This window comes from Chiloscyllium plagiosum, unplaced genomic scaffold, assembly GCF_037043375.1.
Source record: "Chiloscyllium plagiosum isolate Xiang-an unplaced genomic scaffold, Cpla_swu_hap1 HiC_scaffold_20, whole genome shotgun sequence".
NCBI lineage: Eukaryota > Metazoa > Chordata > Chondrichthyes > Orectolobiformes > Hemiscylliidae > Chiloscyllium > Chiloscyllium plagiosum.
Window position 1 is genome coordinate 43,045,524 of NW_028270158.1, and position 23,408 is coordinate 43,068,931.

General features: G+C 42.5%; 1 protein-coding gene across 6 annotated transcripts in view; it reads left to right on the forward strand.

Moving 5' to 3' along the window:
• glis2b (GLIS family zinc finger 2b) overlaps positions 1-23,408 on the forward strand; it is an 87,203-nt gene that overhangs the window by 48,386 nt on the left and 15,409 nt on the right. For 3 of the 6 annotated variants that reach the window (XM_043711460.2, XM_087997879.1, XM_043711458.2), the window contains 3 exons: positions 18,924-19,120; positions 20,988-21,169; positions 21,940-22,119. In XM_043711460.2, the coding sequence (XP_043567395.1) occupies positions 18,924-19,120; positions 20,988-21,169; positions 21,940-22,119 (559 nt within the window). Of the gene's footprint in view, positions 1-18,858; positions 19,121-20,987; positions 21,170-21,939; positions 22,120-23,408 lie in introns of all 6 variants that reach the window. The other 3 variants (XM_087997877.1, XM_043711461.2, XM_087997878.1) reach the window with 1 other exon arrangement.

The window sequence follows — 23,408 nt, forward strand, 5'->3', positions numbered from 1 at the left end:
TAGTGAGAGGGAGGAACTGAGGCAAGTCTATAGAAATAATATAGAAATGGTGTTGGAGAAACTGATGGGATTGAATTAGCTTTATTGTCACATATACTCAATCAGTACAGTGAAAAGTGTATACATTGCCACTTACAGTGCCATCTTAGATATAAAGGTACCTAGGTAGATCTTCTTCAGTTACAAGATCTTAGAAAATAGAGAAGTAAAATATCCAGTATTGCAGAAATAAATGTTTGGTACAATGGTCTTCCAGCTCCACATTGGCACTGAGCTTCCAGCTTGCTCTGGGCCCTCGCTCCAAACTGTGATGAGCTTCACCTTGAGCTTTGTGAGGCTGGGGAATCCAGACCGCCACACTGGGCCAAAATGACGCCAGTCCAAGCCGGGCTGAGAGGATGTCACACAGGGCTCAGGACGCCAGGCCACGCCAAGAGGATGGCACATTGGGCAGAGAGGACACCAGGCCATGCCAAGAGGATGGCACACTGGGCAGAGAGGACACCAGGCCACGCCAAGAGGATGGCACACCAGGCTGAGAGGACACCAGGCCGTACCAAGAGGACACCACACTGAGCCGAGAGGACGCCAGGTCTGGCTGAGAAGGTGTCACGCTAGGCCGAGAGGACACTACACCAAGCCGAGAGGATATCACGCCGGGCCAAGAGGATGGCACAACAGGGTCATGAGGACATCACACCGGGCCGAGAGGACGCCGTGCTGGGTTGAGATGATGCCACACTGGGTCAAGAGGCCAAACCGGGCCAAGAGAACCCCACACCTGGCTAAGAGAATGCCAGGCTTAGAGGAAGCCACACTGGGGCATGATGATGCCACGCTGGGCCATGAGGAAGCCACATTGGGGCACGATAATGCCACCCTGGGCCGCAAGGATGACACGCTAGGCCAAGAGGACGCCAGGACTGGCTGGGACGATGCTGTGCCAGGCCAAGAGGATGCCAGGCCAGGCTGAGAGGATGCTACACCGGGCCGAGAGGATGCTGCACTGGGTCGAGAGGACTCCATGGAAAGATGCCAGGCCAGACTGAGAGGATGCCAGGCTGGGTTGACCATTAGTTGAAATAGGACCGATAAATAGTACTGGAAGGCTAATAAATCCCCAACGCCTGATAATCCACATCCCAGGGTATTAAAGGAAGTGACCCTAGAAATAGTGGATGCATTGGTGGTCACCTTCCAAGATTCTTACAGAATGGAGGTTAGCTAATGTAGCCCCCACTATTTAAAAAGGAAGGTAGAGAGAAAACAGAGACTTAAAGATAAATAAATCTGAGGTTGGTAATGGGGAAGGTGCTAGAGTCCATTATCAAGGCTTTTATTAAGAGCACTTAAGAAGACAACCATAGAATCAGACACAGTCAGCATGGATTTACAAAAGGGAAATCCTCTTTAACAAATCTACTGAATGTAGCTGGTCGAGTTGATCAGGGAAGTCAGTGGATGTGGTCTACTTGGACTTTCAGAAAGCTTTTGATGAAGTCCTACTGAAGAGATTAAAATGAATGCGCACGTCATTGGATGGAAAATTGGTTAGCAAACAGGAAACAAAGAGTCGAAATAAATAGGTCTTTTTCTGAATGGCAGGCCTGAACTACTGGGCACCAAAGGTATTGGGAGTAGGACCCAGCTATTTACAATATTCACATGAAACAACTGAATGTAATATCTCAAAATTTACAGATGACACAAAGCTGGGTGGATGGGTAAGATGAGAGAAGGATGCAGAGGTGTTACAGGGTGATTTAAACAGGCTGAATGAATGGGCAAATGCATGGCAGATGCAGTATAATGTGGATAAATGTGGGGTTATCCACTTTGGTAGCAAAAATAGGAAGGCATTTTATTATTTGAATGGCTGTATATTCAGAGACGGGAATGTTCAACAACATCTGGGTGTCCTTGTGTACCAGAGGCTGAAAGTAAGTGCTCAGGTACAGCAGGCAGTAATGAAGGCAAATTGTATGTTAACCTTTACAGCGAGACGGTTGGAGTATCAAGCCAGGGGTGTCATTGTGCAATTATACAGAGCATTGGTGAGGCTACACTTGGAATATTGTGTGCAGGTTTGGTCTCTTTATCTGAGGAAGGATGTTCCTGCGATAGAGGGAGTGCAGCAAAGATTTACCAGTTTGATTCCTGGGATGGTAGGACTGACATATGGAGAGAGATTAGGATTGCATTCACTGGAGTTTAGAAGAATGAGGGGAAATTTTGTAGTAATCTACAAATTCGAACAGGACTAGACAGGTTAGATGAAGCAAGGAAGTTCCCGATGATTGGGAAGCCCAGAACCAGGGCTTATAGTTTAACGATAAGAGGTAAACCTTTTAGGACTGAGATGAGGAGAAATTTCTTCATGTAGAGTGGTAAGCCTGTTGAATTCACTACCACAGAAGGTGAGGCTAAAGCATTGTATTTTCAAGAAGGAGGTAAAGGAATCAAGGGATATGGGGGAGTGGGATTAGGGTATTGAGCTTGGATCCTCTAACCACACGGCATCAATGTGGACTTCACCAGTTTCCTCATTTCCCCTCCCCCCCCACCTTATCCCAGTTCCAACCTTCCAACTCAGCACCACCTCTTGAACTGTCCTACCTGTCCATCTTCCTTCCCTCTTATCCGCTCCACCCTCCTCTCCGAACTATCACCATTACTCCCACCTCCATCTACCTATCACACTATCAGTTTACTTCCCTCCCAGCCGCACTCTCCAACCTCCCATTTATCTCTCTATCCCCTTAGCTTTTGAGCCTCATTACTGATGGAGGGCTCTTGCCTGAATCGTCGATTCTCCTGCTCCTCAGATGCTGCCTGACCTGCTCTGCTTTTCCAGCACCATACTCTCGACTCTGATCTCCAGCATCTGCAGTCCTCACTTTCTCCTATTGAGCTCGATGATCAGCCATGATCATATTGAATGGCAGAGCAGGCTTGAGGGGTTGAATGGCTTACCCCTGCTCTGACCTTCAATGTTTCTATGTCTGTTCATACAGGCAGATGAATGCCAAGTGTTACAACACAGGGTAAACCCTCTTGCTTAATTTAAAACCATCAGCACAGAAAAAATTTCTCCTGTACAGTAATCTATAAAATTTCGAGTGGCCAAGAACTATTTAACATAAAAATTAACAACTTTATTTCTTAAAGTATAACAGAGAATAATTAACTAACAACTATTTACAATTCCTTCCTCTAACCTATCTTTTACCTTCCCTTCTATAAGACTAGTCCGCTAAAACTCCCAATTAAGATTTACAGAAAAATACAAATTTTAAAACCAGCCAGCGGTTGAATCTTCTCGTTATCTTCGTCGATAGATTTGCTCCCCAGGTCAGTGTTGAGGTTTTTCTCTGTGCAAACACCTTCTCGAGACAGGTATCTCTCAGAGAATTCTGACTAGCAGTCTACATCTGATCATCTGGTGGCAGTTTTCCTCCCAACTGTTCAACGTTCCTCGGTCTGATACCCCAAAGCATTGGATTGTGTCATTTGCTTTTAAGATTGTCAATATACTCAATTCAAATTTGATTGGAATTTGGTTTTTTGGGGGGTATAATTTAAACTGATTGGCCTAATTCAAATCTGTTTTGTTGTTTCCAGGCAACCAGCTACCCCAGTAGCTGGAGCACATGTTACATTATGTCTTATTGAGAACACTTGGTGCTGTCAATGCTAGCTTTTACTCTCTTAAAAGTGTAGAACACCCACATCTTCATAACACATCATAATGGCTTCATTTTTTTCTCTACTTTTTAAACACATTACCCTAATATACAGATAAAATAAGTTCACCTTAATTTCTTCCCATATACCTGTATGTGTATGTGCGTATATATAATATTAAATAAAGACAAATCTCATCTATACTTTATAGAACATAGAACATAGAAGAATACAGCGCAGTACAGGCCCTTGGGCCCTCGATGTTGCGCCGATCCAAGCCCACCTAAACTACACTAACCCACTATCCTCCATATACCTATCCAATGCCCTCTTAAATGCCCATAAAGAGGGAGAGTCCACCACTGTTACTGGCAGGGCATTCCATGAACTAACGACTCGCTGAGTGAAGAACCTACCCCTAACATCAGTCCTATATCTACCCCCCCTTAATTTAAAGCTATGCCCCCTTGTAATACCCGACTCAATACGCGGGAAAAGGTTCATACTGTCGACCCTATCTAACCCCCTAATCATCTTGTACACCTCAATCAAGTCACCCCTAAACCTTCTTTTCTCTAGTGAAAACAGCCCCAAGTGCCTCAGTCTTTCCTCATACGATTTTCCTTCCATACCAGGCAACATCCTGGGAAACCTCCTCTGCACCCGTTCCAATGCCTCCACATCCTTCCTATAGTATGGCGACCAAAACTGCACACAATATTCCAGATGCGGCCGTACCAGAGTCTTATACAACTGCATCATGACCTCAGGACTCCGGAACTCAATTCCTCTACCAATAAAAGCCAGTACGCCATATGCCTTCCTCACCGCACTATTTACCTGGGTGGCAACTTTCAGAGATCTGTGTACATGGACACCAAGATCCCTCTGCTCATCCACACTACCAAGTATCCGACCATTAGCCCAGTACCCCATCTTTTTGTTATTCTTCCCAAAGTGAATCACCTCGCACTTAGCTACATTGAATTCCATCTGCCACCTTTCTGCCCAGCTCTGCAGCTTCTCTATATCCTGCTGTAACCTGCCACATGCTTCCTCACTGTCAACAACTCCTCCGACTTTCGTATCATCCGCAAACTTGCTCACCCAACCTTCTAACCCCTCTTCCAGGTCATTTATAAAAATGACAAACAGCAATGGTCCCAAAACAGATCCTTGCGGAACACCGCTAGTGACGGCACTCCATGAAGAAACTTTGCCCTCAACTACTACCCTCTGTCTTCTTCCATCCAGCCAATTCCTAATCCAAACCTCCAACTCACCCTCAATGCCATATCTCCGTATTTTCTGCAGTAGCCTACCATGGGGAACCTTATCAAACGCCTTACTAAAATCCATATATACCACATCTACCGCTTTCCCCTCATCAACCTCCTTCGTCACCTTTTCAAAGAATTCAATAAGGTTTGTGAGGCACGACTTGCCCTTCACAAAACCATGCTGACTATCCTTGATCACATTATTCCTATCCAGGAACTTTATCTAGTTTAACTTTATCTAGTTAAATCTGCGATAACGCATCTGCGATTACATTCTTCCGACCCATAACATGTACGATTTTAAAATTAAAAATCTGTAACATAAGACTCCAATGAAATAGTGTCATATTCTTGTTTTTAAAGCATTCTAAGAAAGTAAGTGGATTGTGGTCAGTGTACACCGCCATCTCCAACACATTGTCCGTAACATATACATTAAAATATTGTAAGGCCAGTACCAAATTCACTTGTTCCTTTTTGATTGTGGCGTATTTCCTCTGGTGGATGTTCGAAAAGTAACCAACTGGCAGTTCAACCCCATCCTCATCTTCCTGGAGGAGTACAGCTTCAACTCCAGTGTCACTACCATCAATGGTGACTTTAAAAGGTTTTGAAAAGTTTGGTATAGCTAAATCTGGATTGGTGGTTAATATTGATTTCAAATGTTCGAATGCCTCCTAGCATTGTTCTGTCCACCGAAACTTTGTGTTCTTCTTCAGCAAATCAGTTAACTGTGCCTCTACACTGCTGAAGTTTGGAATAAACTTCCGGTAGAATCGGCTGAGTCCTAAGAATCAAAGCACCTGATGTTGGTCGTGGAACTTCCTCAATGGCCTTTGTCTTTGCGTTCATGGGGTCAACCTTCCATGACCGATGTTATGTCTCAAGAACATCACCTCTGCTTTCGCACATTCCATTTTATTTGAGTCTATCACCAGTTTTGCTTCTCGTAGTCGTTCAAAGAGCTCTGCCAACAGTAACATGTGATCTTGCCAGGATTTACTAAAGATCACTACGTTGTCCAAATAGATTGCGCAGTTTGTTAACCCAGTCACAACTCTGTCCATGAGTCTTTGGAATGTGCCGTGTGCATTCTTCATTCCAAAGGGCATCACTTTAAACTGATATGGCCCATTTGGGATGACAAACACAGAAATTTCTTTCTTAAGCCAGTAACCATACATTAAGTCCAACTTGGTGATGTAACTTGTCCGACTTTCTCAATACAATCCTTCAATCTAGGAATTGGATGAGTCCAATTTCATAGTGGCATTGACCTTCCAATAATCGTTGAGTCCCGTTCGGTTTGGGAACTAAGACGATCGGCGAACTCCACTCGCTCTGGCTTGGTTCAGTGATATCCTTGTCAAGCATGGCCTCCACCTCCTTCTGGACCAGTCTGGCTTTGAAAGGATTAAGCTGATAGAGGTGTTGTTTTATTGGAGCAGTATTTCCTATGTCTACTTCATGTACAATAGCATTAGTCCTCCCCGTCAGATTCTTACATATGTCCTTGTACTGCAGTAACAAATGTTTCAACTGTATTCTATGCTCCTGACACAGATAGCTTACTAGCCTATCCCATTCCTCAAGGACTTCATTTTAAAATCTATTTTGAGGCACATCAAAATCCACATCATCTGGATTTGATTTCTCACTCTGCGGGCCAATAACTAACACCTGTTTTTCCAGTCCTTTCTCCCTAGTATAATATGGTTTCAACATGTTAACATGACATACTTGATACTTTTTTTCTATCTGGCATCGTTACTAGATAGTTCGCCTGACTCAACTTTTTCTCAATTTGATAGGGACCATTAAACCCGGCTTTGAAGGGATCTCCTATCACTGGTAACCGTACTAACACATTGTCCCCTCGGGAAGATGTTTGTGTCTCAGAGCTGTTATCTGCCACCTGTTTAATTCTATACTGTGCCCTCTTTAGGTGTTGTTTAGCTAACTCACCTACTCTATTTAATCTCTCCCTCACCTCCAATACATAAACTAAGTGCGAGATCTCTGACTCTGGTCCTGTTAACTTTTCTTTAATTAATTTCAAAGAGCCTCTTACTTCATGCCCGAATATTAACTCGAAGGGAGTAAACTGAGTAGATTCGTTTAGGGCATCTCTATTTGCAAACATAATAAATGGGATACCTTTATCCCAATAATTCGGGTAATCCTTACAGTATGTTCTCAACATGGGCTTCATGATGCCACCTTTCTAAAGCTCCCTGGGATTCAGGATGATATGCACTGGGTTTAAAGTGCTGTATACCTAAGCTATCCATAACTTTCTTAAACAGCCTAGCCCTAAAATTTGACCCTTGGTCCGACTGAATCTTTCTGGGTAGCCCATAGCGTGTGAAGAAAACTACTAACTCCTCTACTACCCTTTCGCCATGATACTCTGTAATGGAATTATAGACACATCCATTATGGTTAACAAGTATTGGTTCCCACTTTTAGTTCTTGGGAGGGGACCTACATAATCAATTATAACCCATGTGAAAAGTTCTTCAAATGTGGGAATTGGCAACAAAGGTACTGGTTTTATTACTGCCTGTGGTTTACCTACCATTTGGCACGTATGAGACATACAGCAAAAGTTAACCACAGCTTTGTGCACTCCAAAAATAAAAAATGTTTTTGTACCTTAGCCTGAGTCTTTTGTATCCCTAGGTGACATCCTACAGGTAGTTCATGTGCTACCCGTAACATCACCTATCTGTCTGTTACCGGCAACACAATCTGGTGCACTTCAGCCCATTTCTTGTCTGCACTAATCTGCCATGGTCTCCATTTCTGTCTTAGGATTCTATCTTTCAGATAATAACCCTCCAGAATATTCTCTGCCTCCTTTTCAGAGTATGCATCCATATATATATCTTTTATTGTCTTGTCTTGCTGTTGCAAGTCCCTTAGCCTTTCAGGACTGAACACTTCTGTCTGATCCTCTGCCTGTTCAGGTTTTTCCTGCACCATTACATCAAACAGAGCGTCCGCTAACTGAATTTCAACTCCTTCATCTTTCTGTTTACTTTTCACTTTGTGGTAGTGGGATCTGGTTATCACACAGTCTGGGAAAATACTAGGATATTTCTGTTTTAACTCATCAGTTTCTTGGTCTTCTTTGGGCTTCTCCACAACAAGGGGTATCACTTCTACCTTGGATCCTGCCAAATCATTCCCAAGAGCAAACTGAATTCCAGGAACTGACACTCTGTCAGTTACTCCCACTGTAACATCCCCAGTATTGAGTTGATCTTACATTGGGGAACGTTAAATTTCTGTCCATCTATCCAAAAATTACCACACTGTCGGGTAACAGATCAGAAATATTGTATATTCGCTCATCCCTTACTATCAGTGACCGGTTAGATTCTGTATCTCTCAAAATGATAACTTCTTGTCCTTCTCCCCCATTCTTTCTAAGTAAACCTCACCCACAGAAGTGAATTCTTTGTAGCGGTCAGGTACCAACTCCATACCCATCCCTGCCTAGGCTGTACACTCTCCTGCAGCTCCTTGGCTCTTCTTGGGGTCTCCTCTACTACCTTCACTAAGGCCACTGGCTTAGCTTCTCTTACTACATCTTTTCCCACAGTGCCTTTCTTTAACAGCCAGCACTGTGACTTTACATGTCCCATCTTCTGGTAGTGAAAACACTCTCTTCCAGTGCCCTTCTGAAACCACTGGCATTGTAATTTTCTGTGTCCCACTCCATTACAGTGAAAATACCTGTCTACTTTCACCTCCTGTCCACCCTCTTGGGCTTCTTTAACCTGTTGGAAAATCTTACCAGTGCACTTGACTCTTGGTTTTGTGGTGTTGGATCTCTCTTTCTCCCAACTTCTATCCCTCACAGGATGAAATTCTGGCCGGAAGCTTGTCTTATGCACCATGTATTCATCTGCTAATTCTGCTGCCCTTCTCACTTCCTGAACTTTCTGTTCCTCCATGTGAACTCTTACCATCTCTGGAAATTAGTTTTTTTATATAGATATTTTTATTAGAAATTTAACATTTTTACAAGTTTACAAAAATAAACAAAACTCTCAAGTACTAACATTGATATACAATTAAATCTTAAATATATAATAACCAAAATTTAACAAAAGAAAAATTCTGAGAAAGAAAAAAAAACAAAACTCAACTAACTACTAATCTAACCTACCACTAACCAGAGTGTATATTTAAGTCTCTTACATTATTCAAATAAGAGAAAGAGAAAAAAAAACAGCGGATAACATAGAAATTGGGTAGTGAGATACAAGCTCGGAATGTGTTAACATCAAATGTAACAAAACCCCTATTCGTGTGGGATTCCTCTCCCAAGGGGCCCCGCACCAGCCAGGTTCATAATCTCAATTAAATAAAAGCCCTTGTTAGGATAGCCGAAATATCTGTATTCATATAATTCAAGAAGGGCTGCCATATTTAATGAAATAATTTGGTCTTTCGGTGCACCATATTTGTAAGGAAGTCAAGGGGAATACATTCCATAATTAGTCTGTGCCAATTTGAAAGTCCAGGGGGGCCCTCAGCCACCCAGTTTACCAAAATAGTTTTCCTTGCACAGAAAGAGAGAATAGAAAATAGTCTCTTCCCGTACATGTCCAGGGAGGGAAAGTTCGAAAAGCCCAAAAGGAGAGATACAGAGTTCACTTTAATTTCCGTTCCTAAAATTTCTGTCAGGGTACTTGCTACTTTAGTCCAGTATCTACGGATCTTATGACAGGTCCATAGGCAATGTACAAGAGTGCCCACCTCTATTTTACATTTGGGACACATTGGAGATGCTCCTGCCTTAAATTTTGCCATTCGATCCGGTGCTATATGGGCCCTATGAAGTATCTTCAGCTGGATAGCCTGAGTTCTGTTACAGATGGTGATTCTTCTAGCGTTTTCCCAAATGTCATTCCACGTTTCTATAGAGATTTCTAGTCCCAATTCCTGATCCCATGTTTTAAGCAGATTGTCCTTATCTCCCGATACTTCATCATGTAGTAAATGATAAATAGTACTGATGGAGGATACCCCCATTGATCGTAGTACTCTACATTCTCTATCTGATTTATAAAGACTATCTAATAACGTAGTCTTCTTCTGGATATAATCTCGAATTTCGAAGTATTGAAAGAGGTCTCCATTAGGTAATCCGAATTTCTGACGCAGCTGTTCAAAAGACATCAGGACCCCATCTTTAAATAGGTCCCCTAGACATGAGATACCCCTGGATCTCCAGAGTTTGAAAGTGGCATCTGTAAACCCCGGTTGGAATCCTCATGCTCCCACTATCGGCGCATAGGGGGATGTTTTATGTGAGTTGCCCTCATTTTGCCGCATTATATTCCAAGCTTTAATTGTGTTTAGTATTACAGGGTTTTTACAGTGATCCGTAATGATTTTCCTCTTGTCTGAAAATAAAAGGTTAATAAGTGGGCATTTTACTTGAGAAGCCTCGATGTCCAGCCAGATTGATTGTGGATCAGACAAGACCCAATCAGCTATGTAACTTAATAGGGAACTTAACTGATATTTCCTAAAATCTGGGAAGTTCAATCCTCCCCTTGCCTGTGGCAGCTGTAGCTTCTTCAGCTTAATGAGGGGCCGTCTATGATTCCAGATAAAGGAACCCAACCAGCCATATAATTTATGTAGTGCCAGCCTCGGCAGCATCACTGGAAGCATTCTCATAGGGTATAGGAGACGGGGCAGGACATTCATTTTAATTAGTGCTATTCTACCCAGCCAGGAAATTGGAAGGTCTCCCCATCGCTGGAGGTCCTGCCTTATCCTTTCCAGTAAATGCACAAAGTTAGCCTTGTATAATTGACCAAATACTGGGGTAATAAAAATGCCTAAATATAAGAAACCCTCCAGGGACCAACGAAAGGGAAAATGGGATCCGTCCACTAAGTGGGGTATCATAGCAAGGCCACCCATTAGCATAGACTCCGATTTTGAGAAATTAGTTTTATAGCCTGAGAATGCGCTAAACTTGGATTAAGCGAGGTACGGACATCAGAGGATTACTGAGGAATAGAAGAACATCATCTGCATAAAGGGTAATTTTATGTTTACCTGTACCAATCCTCGGGGCCGTTATATTAGGATCAGCTCTTATAGCTTCTGCTAGTGGTTCAGTTATTAGCGTAAATAACAATGGCGAGAGAGGACCTCCCTGACGGCAGCCCCTACCCACACTGAAGCTATCCAAACCTAATCCATTGGTAACCACAACTGCTTTGGGATCACTATACAATGTTGGCAGTACCCTTTCTAGTCTCAATGCTAATGTTTTAGAAAGGATTTTAAAATCTACATTTAGCAAGGATATTGGTCTGTATGACGCACAATCTTCTGGATCCTTTCCTTTTTTAAGGATAAGAGAGTTATTTGCCTCTTTCAGCGAAGGCGGGAGACAGCCCTGACTATATGCATAGTTATACATGTCCATAAGTGGACCAGCCAATATTTCTGTAAATTCTTTATAGAATTCAGCTTGAAAGCCATCTGGGCCAGGTGCCTTGCCACTCTGAAGTTGCCTGATTGCGTCAAGTATTTCTTGGACTGTTAGGGGAGCATTTAAGACCGATACCTGTTCCGGAGTTAGGCCCGGAAAGGTCAAATTTTTAAAAAATGATTGCATCCTCCTCGTCCTGTCTTCACAATCTTGCGATTTATATAAATCAGAATAAAATTTTCTAAAGATTGCATTAATCCTTTTATGATCATGAGTCAAAATACCCGTACTTTCCTTGATAGACGTGGTAGTTTGAGGGGCCTTTTTTTTCTTTGCAAGAAATGCTAAGTATCTACCCGGTTTGTCGCCAAATTCATATAACCTTTGTTTTGCAAATAATATTTCCCTCTTAGCCGTTTGGGTAAGCGTAGTGTTTAGAGCTGTCTTAAGGGCCGCAATCCTTTGCAATTTAATAATAGAAGGTCTATCAGTGTATGCTGTTTCAGCTGCTTTTAAGCGAGCTTCGAGCAGGTGCTGTTGGTCTCCCTTTAATTTTTTCTGGGTCGCTGAGTAGGAGATGATCAAACCTCACGTGTAAGCTTTGATGGTCTCCCACATCATTGATGGGTTGCTAGCCGTACCTGAATTAATTTCTAAAAAAAGTTTTAAATTCTTGAGAGACGTACTTTACAAATTTACTATCTTTCATTAGGAAGGGGTCCATACGCCAATGCCGAGGGGATGTCCCATTGTTCCTCGCCTTAGTTTCCATATATACAGCAGCGTGGTCGGAAATTGCTATATACTACCTATTTTACAGGATGATATGGAATTTTAAAAAATCGAGGGGGCAAAAAACATATCAATTCTGGTATGACATTTATGTGGATTGGAGTAGAAAGAAAAATCTCTGTACTGTGAATGAAGACATCTCCATACATCTACTAATCCTAATTCTTTGTTCAGATCCACCAATTGTCTAGATCTGGGAGATATTCCTGCAGTACTCTTGGGAATCCTATCTATTTCCGGATCCATAATACAATTAAAGTCTCCCCCTATAATTGTATGACGGGCACCAAAAGCCATCAATTTTGAGAAGGCTTCCGTTATAAATTTAAAGGGGTGTGCCGGGGGGCAGTATAAATTTAAAATCTCATATTCCTCTCCATTTATAAGGGCTTTAATCAGAATATATCGTCCAGATTCGTCTTTTATCTGATTTAGGATTTTGAAAGGGAAATTCTTCCGAACAAGAATAACAACTCCCCTACTTTTTGAGCTAAAAGAAGAAAAAAAGGCCTGATCAAATCCACCCTGTCATAATTTCCAAGTGTTCTTTATCCAACAGGTGTGTCTCCTGTAGGAGAGCTATATCAACTCTTTCTTTCTGGAGATTTGATAATATTTTCTTCCTTTTCACTGGCGAATTACTCCCCTTGACATTCCAGGTGCAACCCTTAACCGACTGCTCAACCATAATCATCCGGGCAAATCCGAGACCCCTCGGGAGGGGAAACCCTATCCAGAACATCCCGAGCGTAGAGCATATAAAATTCACAAAAATAAAGGCTCTCTAATACACTCACAACAGTATAATAAAAAACTATTTCTAAATAATTAAAAAAAACGTATTTAAATGGAGATTTTCCCCCTTGTTCCCAGGGGGTGTCACTTCTTTTCCAAAGGTCCATCATATCCTCTCCCAACAAGTGCCCCACCCTTGACCCAGGCGCTCCTCAATAGGATGAGGAGAATTCAGATATAATACAAAGCTAGAGTTAACAGTGAGAACCCTACCCCCACCCCCCCCCCTCACCCACACCAACACCTGGATATATTTGGTAATGTTAATACCATGTATAAACATATATAACTATAAAATTACACCCTCAACAAGTAATAATTAAATATAATAATACAAAATAACAAGGGAAAACAACCCCGCTCCTAGAGACAGAGGTAAAATGAATAAGGTAACCACCTCCCCCCACCAACATTAACTAAACCCCCCGGCTTATATATATATTCTTTATATAATATATATAGAATAATAAAAAAAACCCAAGGGGGGGAGAAAATCGTTAAATAGAGAACAAATAAATAAATCCCTCTCTCCAACCCCCAAGATAATATTAAACAGTAAGGTAAGAAAAAAGAAAAAGGGGGGGAATATAAACCGGAGTGGGGGGAAGGCAAACCAACATCCATTATCTCTTACAATTTATCTAAGAGAGTCCAAAAATTCCTTAGCCTTTTCCGGCGATCCGAAGTTATACACAGATCCTTCATGGTTAAAGCGTAGTGTCGCTGGGTAGCGTAAGGAGTACTGAATATTTAAGTCACTTAAACACTTCTTCACCTCATCGAATGCCTTCCTCTTTCGGACCAGAGCTGGGGAAAAGTCCTGCAATAACATGATCTTGGATCCTGTATAGATCATGGCTTGGGAATCTTTTCTAAGATTTCTAGAGGCTTCTAGGAGTATCTGCCTCTTCCTATAGCTCTGCAGCCGGAACAGGACCAGGTGAGGGCGCTGGTTCGAGCCGGGCCCGCATATTGCAACCCGGTAGGCCCATTCCACCCTTACCTGGCCTGATCCAGCTTCCAGATTTACAAGCTGTGGCAGCCACTGCTCGAGAAACACTGTAAGCTGGCCTTCCTCTTCCCGTTCAGGAAGGCCCAGTAAACAAATATTTTTTAGACGACCTCGATTATCGAGGTCATCAATGTGATTCGGACCATCAGCGAGTCCGGACCTGATCCACGGCCGATTGCGCTGTAGTTTCGGAGGTCGCAGCCTTTAGCTCCGCCCCTCCGACTCGGCGCTCAATTTCTTTAATGTCTCGGTCGTGCTTTTGCAGCAAGGCCGAGAGTGAGTCCCATCGACTTCGGGATTCTTCAATAAAAGCATCAATCTTCGCATCCAGTTTGGAGATGATTTCCACAAGGCTTGCCACTGTAGGTAAATCCCCCGGGGCAGCTGTGGAAGCCTCTGCTGCAGCTGGAGAGGGTGGGGGAGGGGTTCCTGCTTGCTGAGAGCTGCGGGCTCCCTTCCCTTTAGTCATTTTTACTAAAGATTAGATTGTTTAAATTTAATACTAAGCAACTAATTAAATTAAACAGCTATTTTAAATGATTTGGTGAGTGTGGTGCGGGTGGGTGGCCCACTTTGCCCAAGTCTTGGGAGGAGCACTGTAGACTCAGACTTGCTGGGTCACCACCATCTTGGATCCCCAGAAATGAGTTTTTAAATTCCTCCAGCAGAATAATCTCTTTTAGAGCCTCATATGTCTTATCTGTTTTCAAAGCACGCACCCGTCGATCAAAATGATTATGTTTAATTCTTTCAAACCCAACCTAAGTCTGACCTGGTTCCCTCTTTGTGTTTCTGATCCACTGTCTATATGCTTCTGGTACCAATTCATAAGCACGTAAAATAGCCTGTCTGACCTCTTCATAATCTTTTGACACCTCATCTGACAACGCGGCAAATACCTCACTAGCTCTGCCTACCAGTTTCCTGAACTAGCATTACCCACAAGTCCTCTGACCACTACATCTGCCTAGCCAGTTTTTCAAATGAAATAAAGAAGGCTGCATAATCTTTCTCATCAAAATGTGGCAGAGTTTTGACCTATTTATATATATATCACTACTATCTCTTTGAATCTCCACCCTGTTAACTTGACTTTGCTGACTATGTTGCAACTTCTCAAGTTCAAATTCCCTCTCCCTTTCTTCTCTCTCTCCTTGTTCAGCTAAGAACCTTCTCTCTCTCGTTTTTTCCTTCCTCTCTCTTTTTCCTCCCTCTCTTTTTTTCCTCCCTCTCTGTCTTTTTCCTCTCTCTTTCTTTGTTTATCTTCTAACTCCATTTTCCTCAATTGTAATTTAAGTTTTTCTAACTCGACTGCACTGGTCTGTTTCTCTGATACACCTAAGTGTTTGAGTAATTCCCTTACAATTGCGGCTTTACTTTTGTCCTTGGGTTAAACCCAAATCTAACTTATTTGCTAATTCTAAAAGTATGGCCTTTTTCTTCTAAACTTTTTTGGCAAATTTTAGAATCATCTTCAAACCCCAGAACCTCTATAGCAATTTTAAGAGCCATTTCTCTCACTCTTAATTTAACCAACCACAAGTCACTGAAATTAAACAAATTGTCTCACCTACGTTTTATTTAAAGATCTAGGACACTAATCTGCAAGTGTTTAAATCTGCTGGGATTTTTCATACTCCCAAATCTAATCAAATCTGTCTAAACCAGTTCAAATCCCAGACCCAAAACTGTTACAACACAGGGTAAACTCTCCTGCGTAATTTAAAACCAGAAACACAAAAAATATTTATCCCAGGCAGTTATCTGTAAATTTCGAGTGGCCAAGAACTATTTAAAGTAAAAATTAACAACTTTATTTCTTAAAGTGCAACAGAGAATAATTAACTAACAACAATGTACAGGTCCTTCCTCTAGACCTTCCCTTCTATAATAGTCGTCCGAAAAAACTCCAAATTAAGATTTACAGAAAAATTCAAATTTTAAAACCAGTCGGCGGTTGAATCTTCTCTTTATTGTCGTCGGTAGATTTGCTCTCCAGGACAGTGTTGAGGTTTTTGTTTGTGCAAACCCCTTCTCTAGATAGTTACCTCTCAGAGAGTTCTGACTAGCAGTCTACCTCTGTTGGTCTGGTGGCAGTTCTCCTCCCAACTGTTCAATTTTCCCTGGTCTTATACCCCAAAGCATCAGATCGTGTCATTGGCTTTTAAGATTGTCAATATACTCAATTCAAACTTGACTGGAATTTGGTATTTTTTGGGGTATAATTTAAACTGATTGGCCTAATTCAAATCTGTTTTATCATTTCCAGGCAACCAGCTACCCCAGTAGCTGGAGCACATGTTACATTGTGTCTTCTTGAGAACACTTGGTGCTGTCACTGCTAGCTTTTACTCTCTTAAAGGTATAGAACACCCACATCTTCATAACACAAGCAACATTTGAGAAGCTAAACGTAATCTCAATAAATGAACCAATGTTGACTGCCTCTGAATTCTCCTGACCTTTCCAACTGGCAGTTGATGTGAGTAATTTAGGGGTGGGTGCTGTCTTATTACAGGACGATGAGTTCAGGGATAGAGATGCTGGGGGCACTTCTCGAAGAAGCTAAACCAGTATAAAAAGAAGTACTCTAATGCGGAATTATCAGGATTATTGTTAGTTCTTTAGCACTTTGAAGTCTACATTCAGTCAAGTGGCTCATGTTCTTTGCAATGCAGTACGTTTTTCTGCTGCAGCCTTTTCTTTGCAAACTGTTCTTCCCAAACTGTTTAAGATGTAAATAAATATACATTCAGTCAACTATATTCTAAATTAATATTTCAGTTAATATACCCTCATAATACATTACAAAATACTCTCAACAAATATACAAGTATGTGGGTTGTTACAAACCCCTCCTGACTTATCAACAGTCTCTTCTTCCTACCTTGCCATTATCTATTATACAGTACTTTGCAAGTTTGTTCACTGAATTTTCTGAGTGCCCTGGAACTGATGTCCTGCAGGAACGCACCTTCTACTGACTCCTTGGTCTTTAAATCTCTGCGAGTTCTATCCCTTTAAATGAAGAATCCATTCTCTCCAGTATTTTGTTTGGTGGCCTAACAGCTTTTCTTTTTGCTTAGCGCAGCATTCACTGTTTCAGTCTTTTTGTTTGAGTTTCTCTCAGTCTGTATCCATCTTTTGTGTGAAGGTGTGAAGATTGGCACTTGATTGTCTATCGCTTTGGTCTGGCTCTCTGTCCTTAGGATAATTAAATCTGAGAGGTCCCTTTGTGAGCAGAGACAGTTTAACACATAACCATTTTGTAAACTCTTACGTTTATAACATAGGATTCACCTATCAACACGCAGAGCTATAATTTATCTATTTAACTTGGACTGGGATTTCTAAACCTTCAAGAGAGGATATAGAGACAAATACAAAGGGAATGTTTTGGCCAATTGCCATGAAGAGCAGCACGTGATGTGTTATCTAGAACCGCAGCAAGGTTATGTAAATATATAAGGTATTTACAGCACCAAATAGCCAACCTGGACAAAAACCAAAATAAGACACCATAGGAAAAGGGATGTCCTTTTGGTATCCCAATGGACTATGGTGGGGAGACACTGTAAAAACTCCTACCTCAACCCACATTCCTGCACATTGGACTATCAGGACAATTTCTGCCAAATTCCAGAGGCACAGACTATTTCAGCTTAAAGCTTTGCATTTCCCTCCATTGCTGAACTGGAGTGTCAGCCTCAGAACAGGTGTTTGTTGAGTGATGAAGCAGTATATCCAGAACAAACAGAACCTGATGGCTTGTCAGGCTGAGAGATTGTAACTGTAATATGTAACTCACTGATGTGATGCAACCAGGCCACTGAGAAGGGCTCAGCAGAAATATTGCTTCACTGTGGGCACCATAGACAGGTTTTACTTCAGGTCATGGTTAGTGCTAATGACAGAAACAGGAGAGTTTGGCAGAGATTATTGTAGCATTATCACCCACAGGTCAAAATGACCTGTATGTAAAGTAACTGGGATAGAAGTTAACTCTACATTAGAAATAGATCCATGAGGCCTCTACTTCAGCGGGCAAGTTACTTGGACGATGAGCAACACTTGGGAATGAGTTTCCTCAGTGCATAATATAAGATGATACCCCAGTGCAGTAGTAAGGGGGTGTTGCACTAATGGTTCTGCTTTCTTTCAGGTGAGATGTTAGTCCTTTCTGCCAGTCAGTTGATTTATATATAAGATATATATTTATATACAACACTTATGTATAAGATTTATTTATAAGGAGGCAGCAAAGTGGCTCAGTGGTTAGTGTTGCTCCCTCACAGCGCTAGGGATCTGGGTTCGATTCCAGCCTTGGCTGACTGTGTGTGGAGTTTGCACATTCTCCCCTTGTCTGCGTAGGTTGCCTCCCACAGGCCAAAGATGTGCAGGTTAGGTGAATTGGCCATACTAAATTGCCCATAGTATTCAGGGATGTCTAGGTGAGGTGCATTAGTCAAGGGTAAATGTAGAGTAATGGAATGAATTTGGGTGGGACACTCTTCGGAGGGTCAGTGTGGACTTATTGGGCAGAAGGGCCTGTTTCCACACTGTAGGGATTCTATGATTCTATGATCCTATAGCTGTCTAAGATGAGCAGAGGTCTCTTACTGTCTTGACTAACGCAAAGCAAAAAGACATCCTGGTCATTGCTGTTTTTTAGGATCTTGCTCTGTATCAAATGACACTTGTTTGCCATAAAAAGTCATTTAATTGTAATTTCTTGGCTTTGAAATGGTTTCTCTTTGAATGAGAAGCAACAACTAGAATTCTTCCATTTTCTCCCCAAGATGATTAATTTGCTGTTCTGTTTTTAGGATTGAACATTTTGTTGAAGCGATTTTCCAGGCTGTGCTCAGTCGTTACCATTGTTCCTTCTCAGAGCTGTTACCGTGAGGATGCATTCTCTGGATGAGCCCTTGGATCTGAAGCTCAGCATTTCCAAGCTTCGGATGATGAGGGACAAGAAACAGAAAGTCTATGAGACGACCGAGGAGAGCAGTGCCCGAAGAGAGTTGAAGATGACATCTGACAGGATAGCCATCATCACACCAGCATCTCCTCAATCCATCCAGTCTGGTGAGGAACTTTGTTGTTTTCACTAACAAGCCTCTGTGCAGTCAGGAAGTGATCTCTTTGATAGTAACAACTAGTATTGTAGAAATCCACATCCTTTTCGGATGCTATGTGCTGGCACTCCACAGATACTAAAGACCATTGTTCGAACCAAGGCTCAGTGTAGTACCTTCACCTCTGACATTGGTTTGGTGGGGAACAAAAAAGAAACTGAATGGGTGGGAGAGCAAAGGGGATATGGATTCATACATCATTAAAAGCAACAGTACTGGTCAGAGAGTAATGGAAAAGCTAATGGAATTTAGTTTGATAGTTATGGAATTGAAAAGTACTGAAGATATTTTAAACTTTTAAAGGATCCTGGTCAGAGCACGCTGCACATATTTGGTTTCCATTTATATAAAGGACAAACAAAACTTGAGCAAGTGCAAAACGAACTTGTTGGAATGGTACCAGACCTGAGAGAATTACAGTTATCGAGAAAGATTGAACAAATCGGGTTATTTTATTTAGAAAAGAGAAGGGAGACCTGATAAAAAACCTTAAAGGTTTTGAATGGTTTAGATGGGATAGTTATGGAGAAAATGTTTCTGCTTGCGGGTGAATCTAAGTCTGGGTGTCATAAATATAAAATAGTTATGAATAAATCTGGTAGAAAACAGAGGGAAGAAATGTCTTTACTGACTGTAGAATTTGGTGCCATTGGGAGTGTTTGAGCTTAAGTGATTTTAGTAGGAATCTAGATGAGTACATGATAGTGAAAGAGATAGAAAGAAATCTTGGTGGCTGAAATGACTGAATATATTTGGAGGAGCGTTATGGAGATTAGAGCAATCAGCACAGATTCTTGGCCATTTCTATGCTGGATATTCAATGCAATTTTTATGTAATTCTCCTGCTTCTAAGATTCAAACGCAAATTGTAGGTTGATATTCCCTGAACGGAAGGAGGCTGTTGGAAGTGCCAACCATCAAACGAGACATTAAAACAAGGTATTTTTGCCCTCTTCCATGGTAATATATTTTTTATTACTCTTAATATATTTAAGAGTAGTGGAGTTCTCCCAATGTTAATGTTAATCCCTCAACCAACAAACAGAATATTTGTCTTTTATCACATTGCTTGTGAGGAAAAGTGATGTGCATAAATTGCCAGCCATGTTTCTTACACAGCAACAGTGTTCAGAAGTGATTCATTGACTGTGCCCTTTGGGACATCCTATGGGCTACAGAAATGCAAGTCTTTTCTCTGTTCATGGAGGTAGGCTACTGAGGGTTAGAAGGAAAATCAGCCTTGGTGATCCTCACATTTGCCCCAAGAGTATGTCTATACTTGTCTCTGGTCTGTTGCTGATACACGAAAATGCTGAATGACTCTAGGTCTCAGTCAATATTTCTTTGCAGGTGGCCTTTACAAGCTGTGAGACAGTAGCCAGCATTTCCCACTCTGCAGCCTGTCCGAGCTTCCTTGGTAATTTATATTCATCCGGCCTGTGTTTTCCTCGATTATTCTTCAACCTCAGGAGTCAGGATCTTGCACATAAAACACTGCAATCCATAGGGAGGGAAAGTAGGACAAACGTTTAAAGTAGTCAGAATAATATGGAAAGAGGCTATTCAGCTCATTGTGCCTGTGTTGGCTCTTTCAAAGAGATTATTCAAATGGATTCCTTGCCTTTATTAATAAAGCCACATTATCATGTCAGGATATTATGTCAACCTTTATTAAAAAAAACTGTTGATATTCTTCACAGCCAATGTGTGTACCATCAGTGTTTGTACCAAGTGCTGGTTGGTGAGGTACTCACTGATTACCTTTACCTCACTCCAAAACTCTCACTTTCTCTCTGTCTTGCCCATACCCACTTCAGGTCTTTCAATCAGTTCCAAGGATCAGGAGAAGTTGGACTTGCATTTCTCTCCTGCCCGGAGGTCAGACTCCATTGTGGACCTCAGCTTGTCCCCAGGTTCTGGCCTTGATTCTCCTCCTGGATCAGCTGCACTGCCTGAGGAGCTGCAGAATGGTGACGATGTGTCACCCAGTGTCAGTACTGTAAGTATCCGGGGCCTGCACTGACAGCAGGAATGATGTACAGATCACACATCAAGATGTCGGCAGCATTTCAGCAACCTGTCCAGCTACCACTTATTGCATATTGAACCTGAAGCTCCTGTAGAGAAGCTGTCCTCAATGTCACATAGAGTCTTACCTTTGTTAGCGTGCTGTCGTTGTAATGTAACACCAGCAGACCATCTCCTTCAACCTGCTGAATGGGCTCCTTGTCAATTAAATTGAATGCAGTATGGATGCCCTGTGTAAATGTACAGGTGGAGTGTGCTTCTGACTCACCCTCTCACTGCTGCTTTATTCTCCTTCTGTAACTAATGTTGGGTTCTGGTTGTTGTGGGGTTTGGGGCTTATAAATGCAAAAACAAAATGCTGGGAATGAGCAGCTGGAATTTAATTGAGAGATTTATTGGGTAGTAGTTACAATAACATACTTGGGAGTTAATTTAAAGTTAGAATCCAGATGAGGGGTTCAACTGTGTTATAGATCGAGTAACAGAGTGAGCTGCAGACTGCAATCTAATTGGGGAACTTGGATGGTTATCAGATACTGAGTAGTGAGTTAAAGGCTGGAATCTTATTGTGTTTGTCTTTTTGTACAAAAATGAACATGAATGAGAAACAGTGTCCAGGTTTACACTTAACCGATGAATACTGCAATCTGGGATATGTAGTACTGCATCTTCAGAAGAGAAATAGAGTTAAAAACAGGAGAGATAATGGGGAGTAAAAGTTTTGTCATGTTGAATCTGCAGGAACCACAGCCAATCCGCTTTCTGGAAGGAAGTCAGGGTTCACAGACATTGCAGTTTTTCCTGCCTTTGGGTTCCACCAGCCCAGTGCACCTCCCATCCCCTTTACTGGTGACACCTCCGAAAGAAATGCATAACTTGTTGGAGCTCCCCATGGAACAGCTAGCATGCAGGTGGCACAAGGTAAGTGGAAGCTGTCAGAGCCTCTCTCTGTTACTATGAAGGGTTAACCAAGGATTAGGAGTTCACTCCCTCTGCCCGGGTCTGTGTTTCCCACTAATGTTTGGTGCAGGCAGAGTGACATCGGTAAAGCTGTCACAGGTTGAGGCTAGGCCTCTCCCGTAGCTTGCTTGGCACAGCTTCCAGCACGATAGTGATTGAAGCTGCTGCTTCCTGAGCTCTTGCTCAGTTCAGGGCAATAGAAACTCTGATTCAACTCTGCAGCATTTGTCAAATAATGACCATGACTCTGCAGGTTACCTCATGGTCCAAATAACCAAACAGTTTTTCATTCCAGAGACTTGAGCAAAGGAGCATCCTCACAGGCACTCCATGTAGAGTGCTGAAGGAGTACAGCAATGTCAGATGGTCAGTACTGAGGGAGCACTGCACTGTCGGAGAGTCAGTACTGAGGGAGTGCTACACTGTCAAAGGGTCAGTACTGAGGGAGCTGCACTGTTGGAAAGGTCAGGACTGAGGGAGCACTGCACTGTCGGAGAGTCAGTACTGAGGGAGCGCTACACTGTCAAAGGGCCAACTGAGGGAACACTGCACTGTCGGAGGGTCAGTGCTGAGGGAGTGAGGCACTGTCAGGATCAGTACTGAGGGAGCACTGTCAAAGGGTCAGTACCGAGAAGCGCACACTGTTAGAGGGTCAGTACTGAGGGAGCACTGCACTGTTGGAGGATCAGGACTGAGGGAGCGCTACATTGTTGAAGGGCCAGGACTGAGGGAACGCTGAACTGTTGGAAGGCCAGGACTGAGGGAGGGCTGCACTGTTGGAAGGTCAGTATTGAGGGAGGGCTGCACTGTTGGAGGGTCAGTACTGAGGGAGCATGCACCATCGGAGGCTCAGATCTGAGGGAGGGCTGTACTTCAGAGGGTCAGTATTGAGGGAGCACTGCACTGTCGGAGGGTCAGTACTGAGGGAGTGCTTCACTGTCGGAGGGTCAGTACTGAGGGTGGGCTGCACTGTCGCAGGGTCAGTACTGAGGGAGTTCTGCACTGTTAGAGGATCAGTACTGAGGGAGGGCTGCACTGTTGGAGGGCTAGGACTGAGGGAGTGCTGCACTGTCGGAGGGTAAGTACTGAGGAGCATGCACCGTTGGAGGGTCAGATATGAGGGAGGGCTGTACTGTCAGAGGATCAGTATTGAGGAAGGGCTGCAGTGTCGGAGAGTCAGTACTGAGGGAGTGCTGCACTGTCGGAGGGTCAGTACTAAGGGAGTGCTGCACTGTCAAAGCATCAGTACT